This window comes from Haliotis rufescens, unplaced genomic scaffold, assembly GCF_023055435.1.
Source record: "Haliotis rufescens isolate VD_foot unplaced genomic scaffold, xgHalRufe1.0.p SCAF_441, whole genome shotgun sequence".
NCBI classification, from domain to species: domain Eukaryota; kingdom Metazoa; phylum Mollusca; class Gastropoda; order Lepetellida; family Haliotidae; genus Haliotis; species Haliotis rufescens.
Window position 1 is genome coordinate 3,900 of NW_025964159.1, and position 24,718 is coordinate 28,617.

General features: G+C 40.0%; 1 protein-coding gene and 1 long non-coding RNA gene across 2 annotated transcripts; one reads left to right on the forward strand and one right to left on the reverse strand.

Moving 5' to 3' along the window:
• The first annotated feature begins 219 nt into the window (after window positions 1–219).
• Window positions 220–14,535, forward strand: LOC125372642. Its single transcript, XM_048383122.1, has 7 exons — window positions 220–238; window positions 932–1,041; window positions 4,142–4,198; window positions 5,909–6,019; window positions 6,893–7,060; window positions 9,766–9,806; window positions 12,942–14,535. The coding sequence occupies exons 2-6, from the start codon at window positions 937–939 to the stop codon at window positions 9,790–9,792; spliced, it is 468 nt and encodes a 155-aa protein (XP_048239079.1). The 5' UTR covers window positions 220–238; window positions 932–936; the 3' UTR covers window positions 9,793–9,806; window positions 12,942–14,535.
• A 6,753-nt stretch (window positions 14,536–21,288) lies between these two features.
• Window positions 21,289–24,709, reverse strand: LOC125372643. The gene is made up of 2 exons (XR_007218207.1): window positions 23,543–24,709; window positions 21,289–22,641 (listed from the first exon to the last, which is right to left on the reverse strand). It is a non-coding gene; the product is annotated as an uncharacterized LOC125372643 (long non-coding RNA).
• Between the last annotated feature and the right edge of the window lie 9 nt (window positions 24,710–24,718).

A 24,718-nucleotide genomic window follows, 5' to 3' on the forward strand; every position in this document is an offset into this window, starting at 1 on the left:
AGTATAGTGGATGCATGCAGTGTCACAGTGACCCCCATATACTGGCAGTATAGAGGACACATACAGTGTCACAGTGACCCCTGTCCCGTGTTCACCACTAACCATGGACATGCTCAGTTGACAAAGTCTTCGCTTATCACTATTAACCTGTTGGACATGTGTACTGACAGCTTCTGATAAGCCTGTATCACAAGCACATCACTCTTGCCAGTCTCTGGGTGTGATGTGTCTGGTTTTAGTGAGTACACAAGCTACAGCGTGCTTTCATACAAATACTCTCAAAGCAATTCAAGGCCATAACACATTCAGTGCAACTGTACTCTTACCTTACATGTCACCAATAGAGATTCAAGTTTAGAATAGGTCCACAGCAACCTATCCTGGCCATAACAGCCACTCAAAAGGATCGCGTGGTCAGGCTCAGTGACTTGGTTGATGCATGTCATAATAGCAGTAACCACAACGGTGTGGGACGTTGCTCACACTATCAATCACTTGTCTTGTCAAGACACAATTATTTTCAGGCCAACGTCAGGATGCTGCTCCACCTGAAGCTTTTAGTTGCCCAAGTCGTGATTACATATAAGGACCCTCATAAAAACACCTGAAATTATGCTGGGTCTTGTTCCACGAAGCGATCTTAGCCCAAAGACAATCATAGCTCGCATACTTTAATATAGACTTGCAACAATCGTAGCTCTGAGATCGTTTTGTGGAACGGGGCCCTGGCAGTTAAGACGCCTTTGACATTAGCTTAAACTGACACAGCCTGGCGTGCTACTGCAAAGTTCCATCCCTGAATGTACATATCTTAAATTTAGTGTCAAAAGTTTCAGTCAGTGTGCTGTATATCACCATGGAGATATGTCTAGCTCAAGTCTGTTATTTGCAATAAATGTAAACATAATAGCATATGTTTCTTCTCTTGCAGGGGCAATGGAGGTGTTTATAGTGCCATTGACGGACAACATCCAAGATACCAATGTAATTTACTTGAGTAAAACCAACTGCTTTGGTGCAGGCATTCTAGCAGGAATAATGGTAAGCTGTAACATATTCAAAGTAAGTATGGGATAAGGATTCCGAATAATGTTGGATGGATATGAATAAACAAGTCTCAATGGTCTGCACATGCAGCCTCCATTATCCAGTGTATTATGGCCCTGTGGGATTCCATGATAGATCACCATGTCATAAGAGGTGCCAAAGTGCATCGGGTGGTCAGGCTTAGGGAATTGGTTGATGGATCCATTCACCACTAAAGCTTCATTTCAAAAGTGATGTCACAGTCTCATCTCTCTTATCACTAGTTAAGCACAGAATTTTCTCACTCATGAGTTTGAAATTAACACCCAATAAAAAGACACTTCTGAGTTCTGAAGAAGAGTTTGGCCTTGTACAAGCGAGCCAGTGATACATCTAAACTGGAAAAGAAGATCCTGTTTATTAACATGATCAAGAGGGAGTAAGGGAAGTCCTCATGGTATTAGCATTGCCGGTTGTATCTGAGACAGGATGCGACAAAGCAAAGCGAATACAGGAGTGATATTGGTGCATGTTTCACTGAAACAAACAGGGAAATTTGATTGGACATCTGTATTTAGCAATGTCGGCCGGAATCAGAACGAAGCTATATGTTGTGAATTTGTCCCGGATATATTTTACTAGAGGTGAATTATAAAGTTGAAAATTGAGTATGATAGACAAGATGAAACAAATGAAAACCTCTTGGTGATACTACAATACCCGTACCTGAACATGCTGAATTTAACAATACCTGAACATGCTGAACATAGTTCACTCACTTCTCCCAATCCTGGGATGGTATCCCATTAACTGTCTCATAGGGATCTCATCCACTGCTGGATTGCTAATTACATCAATTGTTGTAAACTGTATTCTGGTATCACCAAGAGGTTGGCATGCTTCACCTTGTCTATCATCCTCCGTTTCCTGCTGTATCATTCCTCCATTCTATTATGACAAATATCTTGGACTCATTAGCCACCGTAGCTTGGTTTTGTGGCCTGTTTGAATGCCACGATACTAAATATAGATGTCCAGCCAAATTACACTGTTCAATTTAAACAAGCATCGATATTACCAGAATTTTGCATTCCATCACAAATATTATTAGACAGTTTTGTTGTACTCTTTCTCTCCCCCCCCCCCCTCCATCTTAGTATACCCCAGAAAACACATTATCCAGGTAAATTTGTTATAAGTCTTGTGATTCGTTTAAAGACTTGCTGGGACGTGGCTGCATGTAGATGTATGCAGAATTCACTTTCAGAAGGACCTGTGAACATCCGGGGAAGAATAGGTTTTCAGCAACCCATGCTTGCCGTAAAAAGCGACTTTTGCTTGGTTGAGTGGATCGATGGTCTTAATGTCAATCATAGGATTGTCTGGTTCAGACTCAATTAAGCTTGAATATTGCTGAGTGTGGATTTAAACAACAAACAAACAAACAAAACTTTCAGAAGAGGCATTTTGATTGGTTCTTCATTCAAGCTTGTAAGCAAGCGAAAGTCTGTGCTAAGTAATGGTGGTGGATGGGTCCAAGGGATTGGTTGTAATACAAAGGACAACAATACACTGAGTAATTGAGGATGTTTTATTCTCTCTGCTGGGATATACTTTCCACTAACTCCTTTACATGATCACTGGTCTCTTTCTCAAATATAGCAATGTGATAAGATCAAGTGAATTTCCATGAAAACATTTAGGAAACTCTTAAGAGTCTTTCTACTAAGGGGGGGGCTTGGGTGGCCCAGTCGCCTAAGGTGCCATGATTTGCTGTACAGAGTTGCGTCCCTTGGGCACGCCAGAAACCTGTGATTGTGGGTTCGAATCCCTGTTCGCCCCGATTATGTTTCTAGGTTTGTCAGCACCACACCTGTGCTCGTGGGTTTCACCGAAGTGATAAACATCTGAGACCAGCGTCACTTCAGGCTTTTCTCCCACATTAAGCTGACACGCCGTGATATAACTAGAATACTGTTAAAAGCGGCGTTAAACCAAACTCACTCACTCACTCACTCACTCACTCACTCACTCACTCACTCACTCACTCACTCACTCACTCACTCACTCACTCACTTTCTACTAAGCACAAGGCTGCTGATTGTTCATGCTGGTACATCTACTAGCACAATACAATCTACCATCCAAACAGCTGTTGTAAGTTCAATGGTCTCATCTCCCATTAAGAGTCAACATGGCATCAACTGAAATGTTGAGGCATTAATGCATTAATCAGATCTCTCCTAGTATTTTATTGCTATTATTGTTTTTCAGATTTGCAAACACTTTTTTTTGTAACATCTTCAACTTACGTATCAAAAAGAAGGAGGGGGGTTTATTGGTAAAACTCATTATCAGTTATCAGCTGTGCACGTAATAAACCTGATAGTGGAGGTGTTAGTTCCTGGAAGTGTTTCCTACCTACCAGTTAAATCCTCCCATGGGATATGTACCAAACATCTGCCAGTGCTGCAACATACTTGACATGTACATCTTCCCAAGGCAAGGGAGTTAACTGACTATAAAAGTTTAGTTTTCACCCTTATGTTATGGCTGGAATAACGAGTCTATGCATAGTCCAATCTAAATCACGTAATGAAATCGACAAATGGTTCGTAAACTGCTGTGCAGATTTCAGCCAATAGCAGGATTTGCAAAGCATGTGTACTGTCATTGTGCCAACTTGGTGTCAACAGATATTTTCCAAATCTTTTCATGTTTTAATCAAGGTGCTCATGTGATTTGATGCACTTTGCGAAGTAAGACCTGTATTTTTTACTATATAGACCTTGATCATCGATCAAATCGTCTCTACTGGGCACCGCCATTGATATGAGAGGTGGAATCTGATTGGTCAATAGTAGAGGCATAGAAGGGACATAACTCATAACAGCCACTGGTGGCACTACTATCGAGCGCAGAAATTCCAGCCTAATTCGGCAAGGGTGGAAACTGGACTTTTACAATCAGTTAACTCCCTTGCCTCTAGAAGATGGACATGTATGATAATTGCAAAGTTAATCATGTTGATGAAAGTAACTACACCATACTATACTGTACTATGTATACATGATATAGTGTTTAGTTCACTGATGTTTGTTCGCCGTTGTTTCAGATGATATTAACAGGAAGCACAGCAATAAGAGCGTCCATCAGCAAACGAGCTTCAACAGTAAGGACTACTTTGAACTTGAATATTCATCGTCACTGTGTGTACAGTGGGAAGAATTTCAAAACAAATATTTCCCAGATTTGGGCAAACAGGAAATGTTATCGGGTTATGAAGAAAAAATCACAGACAAGTCAAAGTAAATTTATCTTTTATTCATAAACCTGAACAACGTAATTGATTAACAGGTTTTGAAACTACCGGGTTATCGTAAGTTCACCCATGGAAACCTGTAAAATTTCCTTGAGGACTGCCACTTTTACCATGAGGTGATGTCAACACAGCAGATCAGTCATGTGGACTTGTGACCATATAAATTGATGCCTAACCCAGTTGAATATGAATTTGAAAATGAAAGCCTCAAAAGGTTAATATGTGAGTTGATGTAATTAGCCGAGTGTGCTTCTGCAGGTTCAGTGTCATATGGGGGTAACATTGTATTATTTATTATGCGAGCCTTCTCGTCTGAAGTGTGAAAATGTGTCATTGTAGAAAGGTGATATTTAAAACCTAACTTCACCAAATAAATTAACTTTAGAAACCATGTATGGACACAAAGCCAAAATGAACGACCCCAATTATCATATGGTGGTAAATGATTTGAAGCAATATGTGTGTACAGGTACACCCAAACATCAGGAAATATCTCTCTGAATTATTGGGAGTGTTGGAACAAAGTTTATTGGTGAATCAATGCATGAAGTTTTAGTGTCAAAATTTATTATAAAAGTAGTTCATGTGACAGTCCGTCGGTTGCATAAGGACACTGATGAATCATACATTTTGTAGAAGGAGCTCTTGAGAAAATTTTAATAAAATATCTTATTTTCAGGGCACGAGATACTTTTTGAACCACTGAGTTTTACTGACCTGTTATCATTCCCTTTGGGTTTTCTAGATATATTTGGGTTTTCTAGATATATTTGGGTTTTCAGTCGATATTAACTATCTCGGGTACAGTCTTCTGATAAGTGACCCTTCTTCAAGAATCGGGGCGGTCAGGTAGCCTAATGGTTAAAGCGTTCGCTCATCACACCAAAGACACGGGTTCGATAACCGACATGGGTACAATGTTTGAACCCTGTTATGGTGTCTGCACTACACAGAAATAGATAAGCACGCTACAGGTTACAAACACATATTACAGTGGTATTTCAGCTTTTCTTCCTCACAATAACACTTCTGATTTAACTAGTTTGCAGTGGAAAAATGTGTCTGTTTAGTATATTTTCTGATTGTAGTGTTTGGAATCAATCAGTCAAATCTGTAAACCAAATATAAGAAAATATCAATTCTAGATTAAATTATGCCATAGAACTTGCATTAGTATCTGAGTTGTAGGTATTACTGTGAACAGCTTAATACTCTATATACCATATTCGACGTAATAAGCGCCCCACTCTAATAAGCGCTCACAGCGATATTTGCTAATATATTGGCAAGTGAACAATCCCAATTAGCACCCCTTCTGATTGATCAATGTACACAAGACTTATTTATTCGTGTATAATATGCACACGTGTGTTATATACACCCTTAATTATGGGGAATTAAATTCAGGAAAAATATATCTGTCGTATATAAACATTTCAGGCCGTCAGTATAAGCCACAAATTTAAATATTCTAATAAGAGCCCCCTATTTCTTTTTTTGAGAGCGCCCTGGGCGCTTATTACGTCGTATACGGTAGTTTGTATGTTTCTCTTCTGCCAGGTATACCGCTTCTACAACCTGACCATGCTGACACTAGCTCTCTACGTGGCATTGACCATCTTCCTCATAACAGCCTACGGGCTGGGCTGGACAGTCAAGTCCAACTACCCAGTGAGTACTCAGCCACTTCATCCAGAGCAACACTCCTCAGAGCTCTAGATAAGCTGCGTATCTGGGTAAAAGACGCATCAGAAATGCAGAAATACGCAGTAAAATAAAATCCAAGCGTATCAAATACGCAACAAACATTACAGATACGCTACAAAAATAAAACTTGTGCGTATCATCAAAATATTGTGAAGTAACCCTGCGTATTCGATTAGCAAATCAGCAACTCATTTTGAAATTATAAACGGGCATTCCGTCAACCTTGCCAAACTCCACGATGACAGTTACATCATGATCATTTGCCATCACACTTTCTTGTGGAAGTATCGTGGTACTTTTGAGTCCTATAAAGCTCTCGAACCCACACGAAACCATTTTGCAGGGACTATATGAATAGTGTTTTTAAATATTTAACTTAAATACCCACATGTGTAAAAACTAGTGGGTAACAGAAATTTGAATACCCAGATACAATTACTGATACCCAATGATTTTAAAATGCATTGGTAAAATACACACAACACCAAAACCTTATCTGGAGCTCTGCTTCTACGTGGAGACAGGCAAATGTACTATTATAGTAAATCATCAAGTCCAAACACTGCCAAAGGAAGAAAACAAATTAAAATAATACAGAGTGATCTCCCTTCGATTAATGAAAGATTTAGTCATTTTAAGTTTGCCTATGCTTGTAATTACATGGTCCTTTTAGATATTGGACTTTGGTTGGTGGTGTTTCGCTGAATTGCAAGTTTTCATCTTTTTCAGCCAAATACCTTCCATGAAGTCCACATCATCTTGACAACTTTCATTGTTTCAGCCAAATACCCCTTCCATGAAGTCCACATCTTCTTGACAACTTTCATTCTGTTTCAGCCAAATACTCACATCCATGAAGTCCACATCTTCATGACAATTAGCACAGTGCTGGGTCTGTTGTTTGTCACGTCAGCATTTGTCAAGTACTATGACCTTGTGTTTTGTGGCGAGATGCAGCTCGGCAAGAAGTGGCTGGAGTGTCTATGTTGCTGCTTCAACAGGCGGGTACGTCAACGCTTCTTCCACAGGGCTCATCAAGACCCCTTGCACGGGGCACAGCAACACACCATCTACGGGGCACAGCAACACAACATGTACGGGGCACAGCAACACACCATCAAATACTCAGTGACCATAAAATAAAACAACACACAGCCGTGCCAATTTACATTTGTCAGAGGGGTACACAAAGAATGTGACTACCTGTTGTCGGACTTTCATTTTTGTGGAAGCCTTGGGGGCTGACTGGGTTTAGATCGCTGACTTTGTGTGTTTGCGATGAGGTGCCTCACTCTGAGAGTGTGGGTTCGAATCCCGGACGGCACTTAACCCAAACTATACTTTACTAAGAAATTGCTTTACCAAATATAACATTTGTATCACACGCTATAGTTCCAGATTTACTGAAACTTGCCTTGGATATGTGATCTGTACTGCCTGTAGTTGTCTGATGAGGTTTGCTTTTGGAACAGGAAGTAAGATTGTGATTTCCAACACATCAAATATTCTTTTTATAGACAAATGTAGAAACACACATGTCCTATCTCACAGAGTAGGAAACCATTGTTAATATGGTTGAAGTGAAAATCCACAATTTCAGTAATACCGTTTTCTCCCATCTAAAACTGCATTGTTCCTTTGTTTGAAGATAGTGATTTTAACCAAGGACTCTGCTGTAACTTAGAACATCATCTGGAGTATGTTTCCTGTTGTTTCTGTGCAGCGGCCATGTTGTTGTTGCAGCCTGGTTTGTTAAGATGCCTCCTGCAGGCTGAAATGAGACGACCGCCTCCGTGGTCTAGTGGTAGAGCGTCCGCCCGGAGAGCGGAAGGTCCGGGGTTCGATCCCTGGCCGCGTCATACCAAAAGACGTTAAAAGATGGTACTTGTTGTTACCCTGTCTGGCGCTCGGCATAAAGGGGCTAAATCAAGGACTGGTCGGCTCGGAGTCAGTATACTGTGTCTGAATGGGGTATTCATGTTAAACTGCGGCATGGTATCTTAGTGAGCTAGCACTATAAATCGGCATCAGTCCGGACTAGTACAAGCAGCCACACACACACACACACGTGCATGCACATTGCTATATAAGTGCAATAATCTTGGCCGCGACGTTAAACCCAATTTCACCTCACCTCACCTCACCTGAAAAGAGACAAACTCACACCCTGCTTGTGTTGTATATATGATGACCTTTTTGTGGTTACTGTTGAATGTATTTTAAATAGATTTTGCTTTTGACTGAAATGCTTTCATGTATATATATATCCCAACATAACCCATGTTGATTGTGTGCATACAGTAAATGCATTGTGTTTATATTTCATGCCCTGCCACTATCCTTTAACTGGCACGACACCTCTACATAAAACCCACTGTCACACGCATACAGTCTTCAAAATTCATGCTAGTCTACTGGCTCAAGACTACTGTTATTCAGGGATGGGGGATGGGGGGCAGGTTTGTTAATGCTAAAGGTATCCTAAGGGCTAGTTGAATTTCAAAAATGTTGGTGGATATTGCTCTATGTTATCACTATTTGAGCTAGCAGATATTCTTGGTTAATTTCCATTGCTGTACATTGTGTAAAAAATTGATGATGATATCTTTAATTCTGAACCAGTTCTCAATGTTTAAATGGTTCTACATATTGGAAGTGAATAAAACGGAGAGAAAACAAAGTAAGCATGTTTGTCGTGTTCATGCAGGACTAGGTACGTATACATTCTGAGGACGAGCGACATGAGGTTTACACTTGTCCTCTGGACTTATCTCAAGACAGACACATTTCTAAGGCAGCACATACACATCCAAACACCACCTATCCAAACACCTCCCATCCAAACACCACCCATCCAAACACCACCCAGCCAAAGACCACCCATCCAAACACCACCCAGCCAAAGACCACTCATCCAAACACTACCCATCTACCCACCCGGTGACTCCACACCCTGTCAGTGTGTTCACTCAACCACTCAACCATTGCTCAGCTCCCATCTCTCAATCCAATTCGCTGGTCCAGTCCCAATTCATCCCCAGCTCACCCACACTTAGTGTACTGTTAGTGTTAGTGTAAGTTTTAGTGTTAGTGTTAGGTGTGCGTATGTCCAGCATAGAGTCAGCACTGTACATGGAAAAATAGACAGCAGCAAATGGTGATTACTTTCGTGAATGAGCCCTGTGTTTTTGGTTAAAAGTACAAAAATACAATGTTTAAAAAACATAAACATTTTATAAACATAAAGGCTTATCTTGTCACAGCACTTTAATTCAATGATGGGTAATATTACACTGTTCTGAGAGTTGTATTAACCACTGTTAACCTTTTCAACAGAAAATGTTTTCAACGATGTGTTTTATTGACTTCCTGCTTTTGCTAATATTTTGCAATGTTTTTTTCACGATTGCTACATTTTCCCTGTGTGTGAATGTCACAGCAAAATGACTTGAGTGATTAACTTCTGATATTTTAAAATTAGTTTGTATTATTAACACATAACTGAGCATGCTGAGTGAGATAAACAACAATATACCTAAACAGATTAATATTTTAAAGTGTCACATTTTCTATATGTTTTATATGCACTATTCGCACTGGTCCCTCTCAAAGTTTGCTTTACCTAACTTGCCTAATTTGCAAATGTTATATTGTATGACTGTAGATAATTATCAGTCTAGAATGTCATAAAAAGGCTGTTTATTTTACAGTTACTACCAACACAGTATCAACATTGATATAAAGTTTTTTAGTAAGTAGCATTTTTTATGACAGTGCTTATAACACAGTTTAGCATTTTCCTTACTAGGCCATTGGATATAAAACGCTTTAGCCATACTAGTAGCTTTTGTTACGGAGGATATTTAACTAATACATGCACAACGCAAACACATTATCATTCTTATCACATTGCACTTATGTTCTTATGTTATAGTGATAATTATTATTGTGATTGTGGTAACATTACAAGAATAATAGTTTATGTATATATGCAACAGAACGTAGTTTTAATGAACACTAATATTGTGTGTGTACTAATGGCTATTTCAAGTAAGCTATTTCGAAAGTCCTGATTGCTTCACAATATATAGAGGATATTTCATTTTTCTCTCGAGTAACGAGGAGAGGAGATATTTTCACGATTGGTGTGCTGCACTCAGCAATACTCCAGCTTTGTGACAGCGGTCTGTGTATAGTCGAGTCTGGGCCAGACAATCTGATGATTGATGTTATGAGCAACGATATACGCAAATGGGATATGATGCCATTCATCAACCAAGTCAGCGAGCCTGACCACCTGCTCCCATTAATCTCCTCTTCCGACAACATGAGTTGCTGAAGACCAATTCTAGCCCAGGTCTTTCGTTTTTTTATGTCTCAATTAGAACCTGATGTGAATCAGTACTGACACCAATCAGCGACGCATCAACAATGTCACAGCTTTATGATCCATAGACGATCCACAGTAAGATCGTTTGTGCATGTTTGTTTTAGTTCCCCTCACTAACCCTAAACTAGAACTCACATGAAAGCTGGTAAAGGGAAGCTACGATAGTAAAGAGGAATCTGATAAAACAGTCAACATTCCTTGATGACATCCGACCTCCTGCGTGGTCAAATGGTAGAGAGTCTGCCCAGAGAGTGGAAGGTCCAGGTTTTATCCCCTGATGCATCATACAAAAAGACATCAAAAGATGGTACTTGTTGTTACCCTGTCTGTAGCATAAAGGGGCTAAAACAAGGACTGGTCATCTCAGTGTCAGTACACTGTGTCTGTGTGGTGTATTCATGATAAACTTTGGCATGGTATCTCAGTAGGCTACCAGTAGAAGCAGCCACACACACAGACAAATACACACATACATGCATTTCGCTATATGAGTGCAATAATCTTGGAAGCGTCAATCTCATTAGAATCTCATTAGTGATCGCTATTGCTGCACAAAGCTTTGTTCAGGATGAAGATGTAGAGTGTTATCTGACCACTTCATTTATAAATGACCATCTGTCTGGTGACAAGTGATTTAAAATGAGTTTGATATGGTTCACAGAAAATACAGAGTTAAGGTGTAAAGAATTATCGCTTAACCCAGCTTCTAACTTTGCCAGCAGGATGACTATTAAAATGCTTTGGAATCTTTCTCCATTTAGTTTCCTTTGAGGGTTTTAAAGGTAACATACTTCATTCAAGGGGAAGTAACTCTGGTAAAGCAAGGGACTTTTTTATTCTTTTCTGTATATACACAGTACCTGCTTAATACTAAGCCATGTAGAAACGGTGTCATGAATCATGAGAGGTGTTCGATCCAACCAGGCAGCCATTTCCTGTTATATTGAATAGGAGATTGAAAGTAAATTTAGGATCATGGATCCAGTGTTTTTTTGTGCATGTGCAACAGGGTATTATTATCTCATCTGGGCTGTTGCTGAAATGTTATTCTCACTTGTGGTGAATCCAATCTCATTAAAATCAGATCTTAGTTTTCGCTATCGCTAAACAAAGATCCAAGGACTTCCCATTAAGGGTCACGTCAGAACGACCTTTCTTCCAACCAATCAGAGCATCGCTTACCAGATCATGAAAGTGACAGCCGGAATGAGTTTCTAATCATGCAACCACAATTTATCTAACACGGGGTATTCCGAACGACAGGTACGGGTTTTATGATTATATCCATACAGTCTAGGCCATCTATAAGCCATACCAGAATGGTCTTCTTATTAGTTTTAACATTTTTAATCCAGAATACGTCAAAATATGTTTCAAAGCGTAGTCGCCAGTTTGAAACTAGTGTCGTACAGCTCGAGAAAGCTGCCATCTGATTGGCCAATGTCAATTTCTTGTCGGTCATTTCATTGGTCGGTCAAAATTCGCAAAAGGTCGTTTTGTCGTGACCCGTAATGGGATGTCCTCAGATCTTTGTTTAGTGGTAGATTGTGGTGAATCCAGCGTAGAATTAGTGCCCACTAACACAAGCTTGTTGTGAGAGTTGACACAATGCAGTGGTAGTCAGACACTGTGATATGGCTGATTGCTTGTCATGGTCCCCAGGTGATGTGGCTTATGTGGAGGCAACTGGATGAATATTTGTTTGTTGGTTTGTTGGTTTGTTGTTTAATGCCACATGCAGCACTATTGCAGCTTTCATGACAGCAGTTTGTCAATAATCAAGTCTGGACCAGACAGTCCAGTGATTGATATCATGAACAATCGATCCACGCAATTGGGATACGATGCCAGGCATCAACTAAGTCAGCGAGCCTGACCACCCGATCCTGTTAGTTGCCGCTTACGACAAGCATAGTCACCTTTTATAACAAGCATGGGCTGCTGAAGACCTACTCTACCCCGGATCTTCATGGGTGACTGGATTAATAACATACTGCCATGTGACCCGTGAAGATCCGTGGTAGAATAGATCTTCAGCAGCCCTTGCTTGACGTAAAAGGCGACTAACGGGATTGGTTGGTCAGGCACGCATTGATGTCATTGATCCTAATTGCGTGGATCGATGCTCATGATATCAATCACTGGATTGTCTGGTCCAGACTCGATTATTTACAGACTGCCGTCATATAGCTGGAATATTGCTGAGTGCCGTGTTAAACAACAAACCAACCAAACCAACCTAATACTGCCATGTTGAAACTAGGATATTGCAGACTGCACACATGATCATGTTAACCAACATTCACTCTCTCACATATTCGCGCAATGCTATACTCATGGTGTAGCACTCAGCACATTGCATAAAGGGAGATAACTATGTTACGAGAAATAAATAAGATGAGATAGTGATTTCGTCTGTCATATTTATTTGATGTTAGACTGCAAATGGGGAAATAGCCATACCTCAAGGGAAATAACCTTTATTTCTGTTCACAGCAAGGGTGGTCGCAAACACATTCCAGAATGGCTGCAAGAGGAAGCCAGCCTGCAGGCCTACCCATATAGATCCCCAGCACTCGGTCCTCCCGCTTTTGCTGTCTACGTGTCCACTGATGTGTTCTGTGCTCAAAGATACCATTCAGAACACAGATACACAATGAAGAGAGAGCAGAGTTATCTGCCCTTACTAATAGCTATTACATGTGATATGTTTGTTTCACGTTTGAGTCTTCCCTGGATGAAATATTCTTATGGGACTTGAAAAACTGTCTGGTATTATGTATGTTCATCATTACGAAAATAGATTCATACCTTTAGTTTCTATCAATCTCATTAAAATGGGATGTCCTCAGATCTTTGTTTAGCAGTAGCGAGAACTAAGATCTGATTTTGATGAGATTGAGTTTCTTTTGAATTGGACACTGTACACTAAAAAGAGACTGGGGGGAAACATTGTCAAGTGGGATTCAAATTATATTTTTTTTAGTTTTGTCAAACTTGTGTTTTAGTTCCAAGTTTGAAAAATGCACTTTCAGCAATGACATTTAATTGAAATTGAAACATTTGAAAAGAGATGTTTAATGTATGCTGTTTATCTATATCCAATCTTATTTAAGTTATAGAAATCAGTAAGTATTGTTATTTTTTATATCATGTTGTTTTATCCGTCAATCACACAAACAGTACAGATTGATACCTGTGACTGCCTTATATAGATACAAAACTAAACTAAATTTCCTGTCACTTTTCCTTCTGCTATGTGATACAGGTCAGTGCTCATATTTTAGGTGGTTTCTGGGTCCTTAATGTTTGCTGCTATAGCATGTGAATGTGGGACACCTTAAATAATGGTTAACTTTAGGTTCTGACAATACCGCTTTAGTTTTACGCTGAATTTAGAACACTGCATGTCCACACACAAGGAAATCTCCACCGCCATAGAATGCAAAATGTTTATATGTTCTTGTACTGGGTATAAATGAATTTTGATAACTTAAAAAAAAATTTGTTGGACTGTTTTATATTTGTAAATTATTTCTTTTAGAAATGTTGAGAAATGTAATTATGCATCTTCCAGTGGCAAAAGTGTTTACTTAATACCAGTAACCTTTGCCACGGGAAGATGGTAATTATGTATCTAACTTTAGTTCATCACACTTTGTGATATACTGTGGCATTTGATCATTTGTAATCTTTATTTATGTTTAACAACATCTGTCTAATGTTCTTATTAATTGTTTGCATCACATATATACATGCAATTATTTAGTTGTAGTTTGTTTACACTTATGTTTTTGTTTGTATCCTGCACATGCAGCATTTGTATGTGTGATGTGACTGTCATGGTTCATGAAAATCAGGACTCTCATGGGCATTTCATGCTTGGAAGAGAAGTATTGGGAAGACAGCGTGATTACAACCTGTGATCTCACTGACTGTGTGTCATCATACTTTGATAGTGTCAATCCGTTTTCATGCTGTTCTCCCCTGGTATCCCTGGCCCTAATGACTGAACCCAACTATGTGTATGGTGGTTTTCATAGGGATGTATCTAGGGTTCCAAATAATTGCCCTTTAACAGGCAAATTGGGAAAAAATTGGGATATTTTTCAATTTTGTTACTACAGACCCAGAAGATCTGGGGTAGAATAGGTCTTCAGCAACCCATGCTTGTCGTAAAAGCCGACTAAAGGGATCTGGTGATTAACAACAAACAAACAATCTTGTTACTCTTCTTATTTTTGAAAATTCTGAGGTACTGGACATTTTAATTCAAATTGGGAATTTTTACAGTCATTTGCTGACATGGGCTGAATGTCAACCTCTGTGCTGGTCTAGATAGCTCCTTGGATACTTGGAGACAGTATGGTGTTTATAGGGTGTTTTGGTAAGAGATGAAAAGCATTAATTAATTTATTTGGCCCTGAGCAGGGATTGGATTCGGAATATAGCAGATGCATGACAATTATGTCATTCATGCCTTGTCAGTAATCCTTTTTGCATGCTTTGAGTATTACTATTCTTAAAAGAACTAATACAGCATTTCACACCCTCCACCCTGACATCAATTAATGAAACTTCTTTGGAGAGCCGTTCTTGAGTTATGTGATCTCAAAATGCCAGTCACTCAGATACGGTTGGCCTATTTTGCTAACGTCATATAATTGGGGAATAATAGAGTAAGGATATTGCACAATTTACAATAAACCTTGTAATGCAAGATCTCCAAAAGGTGTATAGTTCATATTAGACTTCTCATTTTTTCGGACGGTGGGCTATTCTGTGCTCAACATAAATTATTTGTACACTTTGATTTGAAGATGAAATCAAATGAAAACAACTAGAATTTGTATATAGGTTTATGGCTGCAAGACTGCGTTATGCCTCGTGATAGTCACGTGCACGAAACGTTCCAATATGGATTCCTGTCATGTTTATGGCTGCAAGACTGCGTTATTCCTCGTGATAGTCACGTGCACGAAACGTTCCAATATGGATTCCTGTCATGTTTATGGCTGCAAGACTGCGTTATTCCTCGTGATAGTCACGTGCACGAAACGTTCCAATATGGATTCCTGTCATGTTTATGGCTGCAAGACTGCGTTATTCCTCGTGATAGTCACGTGCACGAAACGTTCCAATATGGATTTCTGTCATGTTTATGGCTGCAAGATTGCGTTATTCCTCGTGATAGTCACGTGCACGAAACGTTCCAATATGGATTTCTGTCATGTTTATGCCTGTAAGACTGCGTTATTCCTCGTGATAGTCACGTGCACGAAACGTTCCAATATGGATTTCTGTCATGTTTATGGCTGTAAGACTGCGTTATTCCTCGTGATAGTCACGTGCACGAAACGTTCCAATATGGATTTCTGTCATGTTTATGCCTGTAAGACTGCGTTATTCCTCGTGATAGTCACGTGCACGAAACGTTCCAATATGGATTTCTGTCATGTTTATGGCTGTAAGACTGCGTTATTCCTCGTGATAGTCACGTGCACGAAACGTTCCAATATGGATTTCTGTCATGTTTATGCCTGTAAGACTGCGTTATTCCTCGTGATAGTCACGTGCACGAAACGTTCCAATATGGATTTCTGTCGTGTTTATGGCTGTAAGACTGCGTTATGCCTCGTGATAGTCACGTGCACGAAACGTTCCAATATGGATTTCTGTCATGTTTATGCCTGGAAGACTGCGTTATTCCTCGTGATAGTCACGTGCACGAAACGTTCCAATATGGATTCCTGTCATGTTTATGGCTGCAAGACTGCGTTATTCCTCGTGATAGTCACGTGCACGAAACGTTCCAATATGGATTCCTGTCATGTTTATGGCTGTAAGACTGCGTTATTCCTCGTGATAGTCACGTGCACGAAACGTTCCAATATGGATTTCTGTCATGTTTATGGCTGTAAGACTGCGTTATTCCTCGTGATAGTATTATCTCAGTTTCCTCTCTTAAACTAGTTGATGATTTTACTGCTACACTTTGTTTTTGAAGTATCGCGTTGTCTAATCGTAAGTTTGGTCTGGAAGAAACATGTGTCTCTTTCAGACTCAGGGTTTCTAGTGAAACAATCGTGTGTATGCGTTGTTTTCACTTGACTTGTTACTGCTTGATTATCCAATGTAGTTCAGGAATTATTGTCAAGAAAATGACAGACAGGTAAACGGGTTGTGTGCTATTTTGTATGCTTGAATTACGTTTATGCATGATAATTTAGTTTAATAACATAGTCATTTATAATGCTATCAATTGTTTTTCAATCAGCATTAAACTTTAGTAGTATGACAATTCACGTGAAGCTAGAGATGTGAGAATAAGGTTAGCAGTGTCGTTTTCAAACATATTTCTCTGAAATTAAACATGACTATCGGTGCCATAGAGGATGCAGCAGCTGGAAACGACAAGCAGACATAGAATCACGGAAATCACGTAACTGTCATAGCCTTGGCACTCAGTTGTATATGAGATCAACTGACTTAATTTTTCAAAGTTTGTAAATGAAGTTATCAAATTGTTTTCAACACATTAGATTTTTCAGTGGCTTTTGTTTTGTTTTCCATGTCACAAAGGTTTGTGTGAACAGACTTGTTTTGATGGTATACATGATGCTGCGAAAATAATATTGATTCGTGTACCAATCATTTATTCTTTTATGTTATCTTTTTTTGGTATTTTTTACTGACATATATAAGGTGTCCAGTTGGTTGACGTGCCCAGCAGTGTTGGCTCACCACGCGGAGAAGATGGGTTCCTTGTTGGGTGTTCATTGATGTGATATTGCTGGATTATTGCTAAGCTATTTCCAGGGAGACATTAACCTCGACCCACTCACTCACTCACTCACTCACTCACTCACTTGAATGTGATCAATCTGAAAAAAAATATTAATAAGTGAATCCAAGTCTTGATTATGCGTCCCTTGCCCAGTGTTGAAACTCATCCCGAACTGTGTCAATTTCGAACGCAAAACACAAGTTTCTCGCGACCACACTAGTTCTCGGCCTATAGTTACAACAATGTAGAGGCCGTTCAGATACGATTGCACCTTGTCAGATTATGATCATTTATTAAAAAAAAAAAAAAAAAAAACCTTTTTATTTATCCCCTATTTCGGAAATGATCCTAACTTTTCAAAAAGCATGACCTGATTTACGTTTCCCACTATGAACAATTTCCAAACCAAGACCAGGAGTAACGTGATCAAGTGGAAAGGTTCATAGTAATCTGGAAGGACGTCTTCAGAAAAGCAAACGTAGACAAGCATGTTGGTTTTGTGAAAATAACACAGAGAAGAAACAGGTGATTACAAAAATTGTAGCAACCCACCTTAGAGGTTACATCAGCCGAGAGCCCGATTGTGTCGCTCAGCCGAGGTGACTTAGGCTTCATCAAGCAAAGTTGAACCCGGCAATCCGCAATCTATCAACAATCTGGAACCTCCAATAACAATAGACGACGTAACATGTGGTTTCTAATTCCAGGTTAATAGGTGAAATGGGGTTTAAAGTTGTGTAAATTTCCTCGTAGCGACGTGCATGGACGTGGGTGTGTGGAGACTGTTACTTGTCCGGACTTATGCCGGTTTCATAGTGCTAACCCACTGAGATACCTCGCTGCAGTGTAGCATGGCTATCCCACGCAGACACAGTACACTGACTCTAAGTCTACGAGCATCACGCAGGGTAACAAGTAGCATCTTTGTACTTCTTTTGGTAGGACTCTGCCAGGGGATCGAACCACCGCCTTCAGCTCTAGTGTCTAATTCTAGAATATAAGGGTCGAAATAATGAATGTAATGTGTAATTTCTAGACGATATTTACCCGTGCAATTTAACAAGTAGTCCTGCACCATGACTGGAATATATTTATTTTATGAAAAAATAATAATCTAGAAACGCATACAAAAGCAAGTCTAGCCAGCTCTAGCTAGCTCTATTCCACAGTCATGTCTTTTTGGAGAGAGGACCGGTCGAAATAGCGACCGGTATTTAAGTCCCTTACTTATCATATCATGGAATCCATGTGGCGGGTGTTGTGGACAGATTGGTTGATACGGTGGTCAGAGAATGTGCATTAGAAAATTTATTTGGACACTTGTCGAATTTACATTTCAAGATTGCCCTGATAGGAAGGCTCTGAAAATGTTTAGTCTATGAAATCAGCATAGGGATTTTTATTTTTAGTCAAGAAGGATATTGGGTAATATAAGATTTCAGAGACTGTTCAGATTAGTCTGTTCTAGCGTCACATGGTTCCATTGTTTGCAATCATGACCACGCAAAGGGAGTACGTTTCGTTTTCAGAACTGGTTGATGTTATGTGCTATTTCTTTGGAGGTTTGGCATTAAGAACGTTTATCTTCAATTTCTCTTTTCAAATAATCGGAAATGACAGAGATAATGGTGAATGATTGATGTAAATTCCCCGTCCAAGATACGCCGGTATGGCAAGCCGTTTTCACATTTATTAAGGAATAACAGATATCTTCAATTGTTTTAAAGATATCGGTATTTTATTTAAAGATATCAATAATGTTTTTAAGATATCAAAAATTAATTAAAGATATCTTAAATTCATTTCTGATATCCATAATATAATTACTGATATCTTAAAATGTTACGGTGATATCAACAAATTAGTTTGTGATATCTCTAAATGTATTTAAGATATCATATAACATTTACCATCCTACAGTACATAAATATATTAGAAATAAATTCAAGAAATCTTAAATTCAATTCAAGATATCTTGAAATAAGTTATACATATCCACAAATGCATTACATATATCTGTAATTCAATTAGAGATATCTTTAATTCAATTAGAGATATCTTTAGATTCAATTCAAGATATCATTAATTCTGACCGTTACTGATATCAAAAATCCATTTAAAGATATCATTAATAATTTTGATGATATCTTTATATCAATTATTGATATCAGTTATCTAATTTAAGTAACATTATTAATGTAACATCTTTAATAATGGCAACAATTGAAGATATCAATAATTAATTATTGATATCTGTATTTAGTTTCAAGATATCAGGAATTGAATTAATGACGTCATAACAAAACATGACATTTTGATATCTTTAAATCATATTTTGATATCAGTAATCGAATTTAAGATATCTTCAATTCTTTTCAAGATATCAGTAATACGCTTCACCATATCCTTAATTCATTTCGTGATATCTTAAATTTTATTGCAGATATCTACAATTATCTGCATTTAAGATATCTTCAATTCGATTCAAGATATCTTCAATTCAATTCAAGATATCTTCAATTCAATTCAAGATATCTTTAAAACAATTCAAGATAACTGTAATTCCGTAATAAATGTGAAAACGGCTTGCCATACGCCGGGACTTAAACCATTCTTTCACCGGAGGCAGAAGTTAGATATGCCATTTAGCTCGTGGTCTCAGGAAACGTATGATACTAGGTTCGCGATCCTCGATTCTCACATATTGTTTCTAGGTTTGTCAGCAGCAGACCCGTGTAACGCCAATTCGGCTTAACATTTATTAGGTATAAAATAACATATATCTATCAGGTATAAACGTTGATTTGTGGAAAGAGCAAACGAGATGAACAGTTCACGAATACTGCCAGGCTGGGTTATGTCACAGTCACGTGTAGGCAAATATTTCCAACATGCCTTGGCTTCCAGCAAGTGCTGGCCGAGGTCCCGTTGACCGAGTGGCCCATGATCACAGATCACTCACATATCACAGAAATATCTGAGGACACCTAAACCGAAGTCAATGTCAGTGTGTACGTGTGGGGAGTTTTATATATACATGTGTACACCATATATAAATAGACTCCCGGTGTGTGTCGCCACGGTCAACTGATCGCACTGCTTGAAAAGACGTCCTACATTCAATGTTGATTCGTGAGTTGCGCCTCTTTGTGGAGGTAAAGTATTCATTATAATGAGGGGATATTGTGCGTCCTTGATTATACACCCATATACAATTAAGCTGTGTCAACGATTGCAAGTACACGTGTATTCTGCAACATAGGACTCCGTATATCCGGGTTTCTTATTACATAGTTCTGAACAGAGACGTTTCTGTAAGGGTCTTGATTGTGCTGCAGTCACCCCACATAACTCCCGATCCCAGTACATCCTGTTCAAGAAAGATCTTATTACACTATGTTAGTACGCAGATCTTAGTATTATCTACGTTCAGATATACTATCATATATTTTCGGGGTCGGTCGGGTAGCCTTGAGGTTAAAGCGTTCTCGTCACGCCGATGACCCGGGTTCGATTCCCGCCATGGGCACAATGTGTGAAGCCCATTTCTGGTGTGCCCCGCCGTGATATTGCTGGAATATTGCTACAAGCGGCGTTAAATCATACTCACTCACTCATATATGGCTCGCTGACCAGGCATTTCTGTTGTACTGTAATTTGAGTTGAACAGAATTGCCGTTATACCACGGCGTGTCAGCTTGATGAGGGAGAAAGGATTGAACTTAAAGGTCGTAGACTTTACCACATTGGTGAAACCCACGAGCATGAACATGGTGCTGATGAACCAAGAAACATAATCAGGGAGAACCTGGATTCGAACTCACGACCATAGTATCTGGCACGCCTAAGTGATGTAAATACACACAGCGAACTGCGGCTGCATGGACGTAAGGGCCACCCGCGCCCTCCTTATAATTTGGAAATTAACCCTATCCTGTCGGAATCAGATATATTGGGGTCTCTTCAAGCTGTATGAGACATGGATGCTTGCCACATTAGTACAGTGCCATTCACAAGGGACAATCTGTCCATGGTAATCAAGAACTACAACACATGCACATTTCGCCATAAATATATAATTTCAGAACATAATTAACAACATTTAATGATGATTAGTTTATAAAATTAATATACATCAATCCGTCACTATACCATGTCTTAAACAATTCCACGTATGATAACATTTTCAGTCAATTTGCAGACCAGCTGCAGACACATTGAACACATGATGGCATGACATGGCCAGACACTCACACAGACCTGATGTCAAGATCGGACTAAAGTAGAGACAACATGTGAACAGTCACCGACAAGGGGTGGCAGTTTGTTTACGGGAGTTCCGGTGTTGAGAACCAAGGAAAGACACTGTGACACTCTAGTGAGTGAGTGAGTATGGTTTTACGCCGCTTTTAGCAATATTCCAGCAATATCACGGCGGGGGACACCAGAAATGGGCTTCACACATTGTACCCATGTCGGGAATCGAACCCGGGTCTTCGGCGTGACGAGCGAACGCTTTAACCACTAGGCTACCCGACCGCCCCGACACTCTAGTACTGCGTATACAGTTTCATTATGAACGCTCAGTTTGCACCAACGTTAAGTGTTAAGTAAAAACAACAGGGATCAAGGAATTCATCCACACACTGAAAGCGAAGTCAGACTTCATCAGTTCATCTCACCCATTTGACCTTTGATTCTGTGCCCTGTGGAAGACAGTATCACAATGTTCTAATTATGTATTGTCAGGAGGTAGGGACTTGTATTGTTTTGATTGAGTGAAACGCTTCCAACTTGCTGAGGTTGACGATTGTCCAGTCGTTCCTGAATTCGTGAATTCTCCTTCCAAGACCATTGGTGCTGACAAATTTCCAATAACGAGATTAGCACCGTTTCATTGTCTGCCGCCTGATCACCTGATTGGACACCCGGTGTACTAAACGTACACTCTTAACAGTAAAAAAACCGTCCGGCTGCTTTCTGAGACGTTTTTAAATCGTTGTTTCTCGTAGCCAACATACGCCTCTGGAATGACGAGGCGGGGTTATTTCTTAAAGGTGAAGGTCATGCAGGACGTTCGGTTCATGGTGCGTATGGTGGGGGTGGTTCTGGTTTGTATGTCTCAGAGTAAGGAGGGAGTACAACCAGACCCGGAGACGATATAAAAAACACATTCTGTGACATTGGATCTGAATCTACCGGATATCCGGTTTCGCCCGGAAGTGAGTCACGCATAACAGTTTGTTGATAAACATGGCTTGCAATAGTCTGATTGGCGCGTCTCCTGCGTGCGCTGAGATGCCGTCTCTTATAGCGTCGCAGCATGAAACACACAATACAGGCAAATATGGAGAATATTGCAAAAAAGGCCACAATGTAAATCATAGCATCGCCGTTGACTTCCATGTTCTGAAATCAGAAAAGAACAGCCTTTGTTCAATGTATAAGCTTTGTTTGTTTGTTGTTTAACGCCGCACTCAGCAATATTCCAGCCATTTGACAGCGGTCTGTACATAAACGAGTCTGGACTAGACAGTCCAGTGATTGACATCATGAGCATCGATTTACGTAATTGAGATCCAATGATATGCATCAACCAAGTCACCGAGTCTGACCACCCGATCCTGCAATGAATATATGCTTTGTGTTAGACAAAAGGGCGGGATATATTAATGTTTCCGCATGACCGAGTAATTTGGTGCCTTTAGATATAAGTGGTGTGAACCTGGATTCGAACCTACGATCATACGTTATGTCGCACCCGAAGGACGCAACCATAAACACAGTCATGCAACCCTACACATGCTTTGAGTTTACGTCAATGGCAATCGACTTCAGTGTGTGTTTTGTGTGAGGTATTTCTAATGTGACCGCCAGATGCTATTCTTTGTGGCAATGTATTTTTACTACACGCGTTATACATTGACGGACTTGACCTGTGGTTATCTAGGTCATGTATTGTGCATGGCTGGTTTGGGGAGATGACTCGACAAATGTTCTGCTCTGTTTACAGCTAACATAACCCGTCTGTAAAAAAATTGTAATACATTTCTGTCAAACATGTATACCCCATTTAGAAATAGTATATTGACTCAGAGACGACTAGTCCTTGTTTTTAGCCCCTTAATGCCGAACGCCAGGTAGGGTAACAAAAAGTACCACCCTATGGCGTATTTTGGTGTGACGCGGCTGAGGATCGATCCCCCAGCCTGCCGCTCTCCGGGCGCACACTCTACTTCCACTGGGCCACGGAAGCGGTCTTGTGATATACAAGACTTACATGAAACACATATATGAAGAGTGTACATACCTACGAATGGAGCCAGAGAGTTACATATTCACAGTTCTGTACAGTGCCCCTGACCTCGTGTATGTGACACGCCCCGTTTGTATATCATTCTTGATTGACTTGGCATCACACGGTCTAGAACTTTGTGGAGCAAATATATTGCTGACAGAGCTGAAGTCGTCACGTTTCTGTCTCGCACCCCTTGAGTCACGTGACAGGCCAAGCGAAAACTCACCGGGAAGAACATTTGGGGTAGGGGCGCTCTTTGTTACTATTTATAGAGAGCTTATCGGTGAATATGTTGGGTGCGCTGTGAAATTAGTTTTATTGTTTTGAATGTACGTGAGCATTAAAAGAAGAGACGTAATTATATAATCATAAACAAAATGTCATTAATTGATTGATTCGTTTGTTGATTGACTGGTTGGTTGGTTGGCTGATTGATTACACTGATATAGTGATTCATTTATTCATTGATATCATATTTGGCCGCCGACTCCAGGAGAGTCCCTGTCCATTGACAAATGTTGGCAACTAATCTCTTGGATTGCTATGGTCTGGACAGTGACACATGTTGTCAACTCACCTCTAGGATCACTGTGGTCTGGACAGTGACACACGTTAGTACCTCACCTCTAGGATCACGATGGTCTGGACAATGATGCACGTTGTCTACTCGCCTCTTGGATTCCTATGGTCTGGACACTGACACGTGTTGGTGACTCACCTCTAGGATCACTTTGGTCTGGACAGTATCACATGTGGGCAACTCACCTCTAGGATCACTTTGGTCTGGACAGTGCCTCGTGTTCGCAACTCACCTCTAGGATCACTTTGGTCTGGACAGTGCCACGTGTTTGCAACTCACCCCTAGGATCTCTATGGTCTGGGCAGTGACACGTGTTGGCAACTTACCTCTAGGATCACGATGGTCTGGACAGTGTCACGTGTTGTCAACTCACCTCTAGGATCACGATGGTCTGGACAGTGGCACATGTTGGCAACTCACCTCTAGGATCACGATGGACTGGGCAGTGACACGTGTTGGCAACTTACCTCTAGGATCACGATGGTTTGGACAGTGGCACATGTTGGCAACTCACCTCTAGGATCACTTTGGTCTGGGCAGTGTCACGTGTTAATAACTCATCTCTTGGATCACTATGGTCTCGACAGTGGCACGTGTTGGTAACTCAT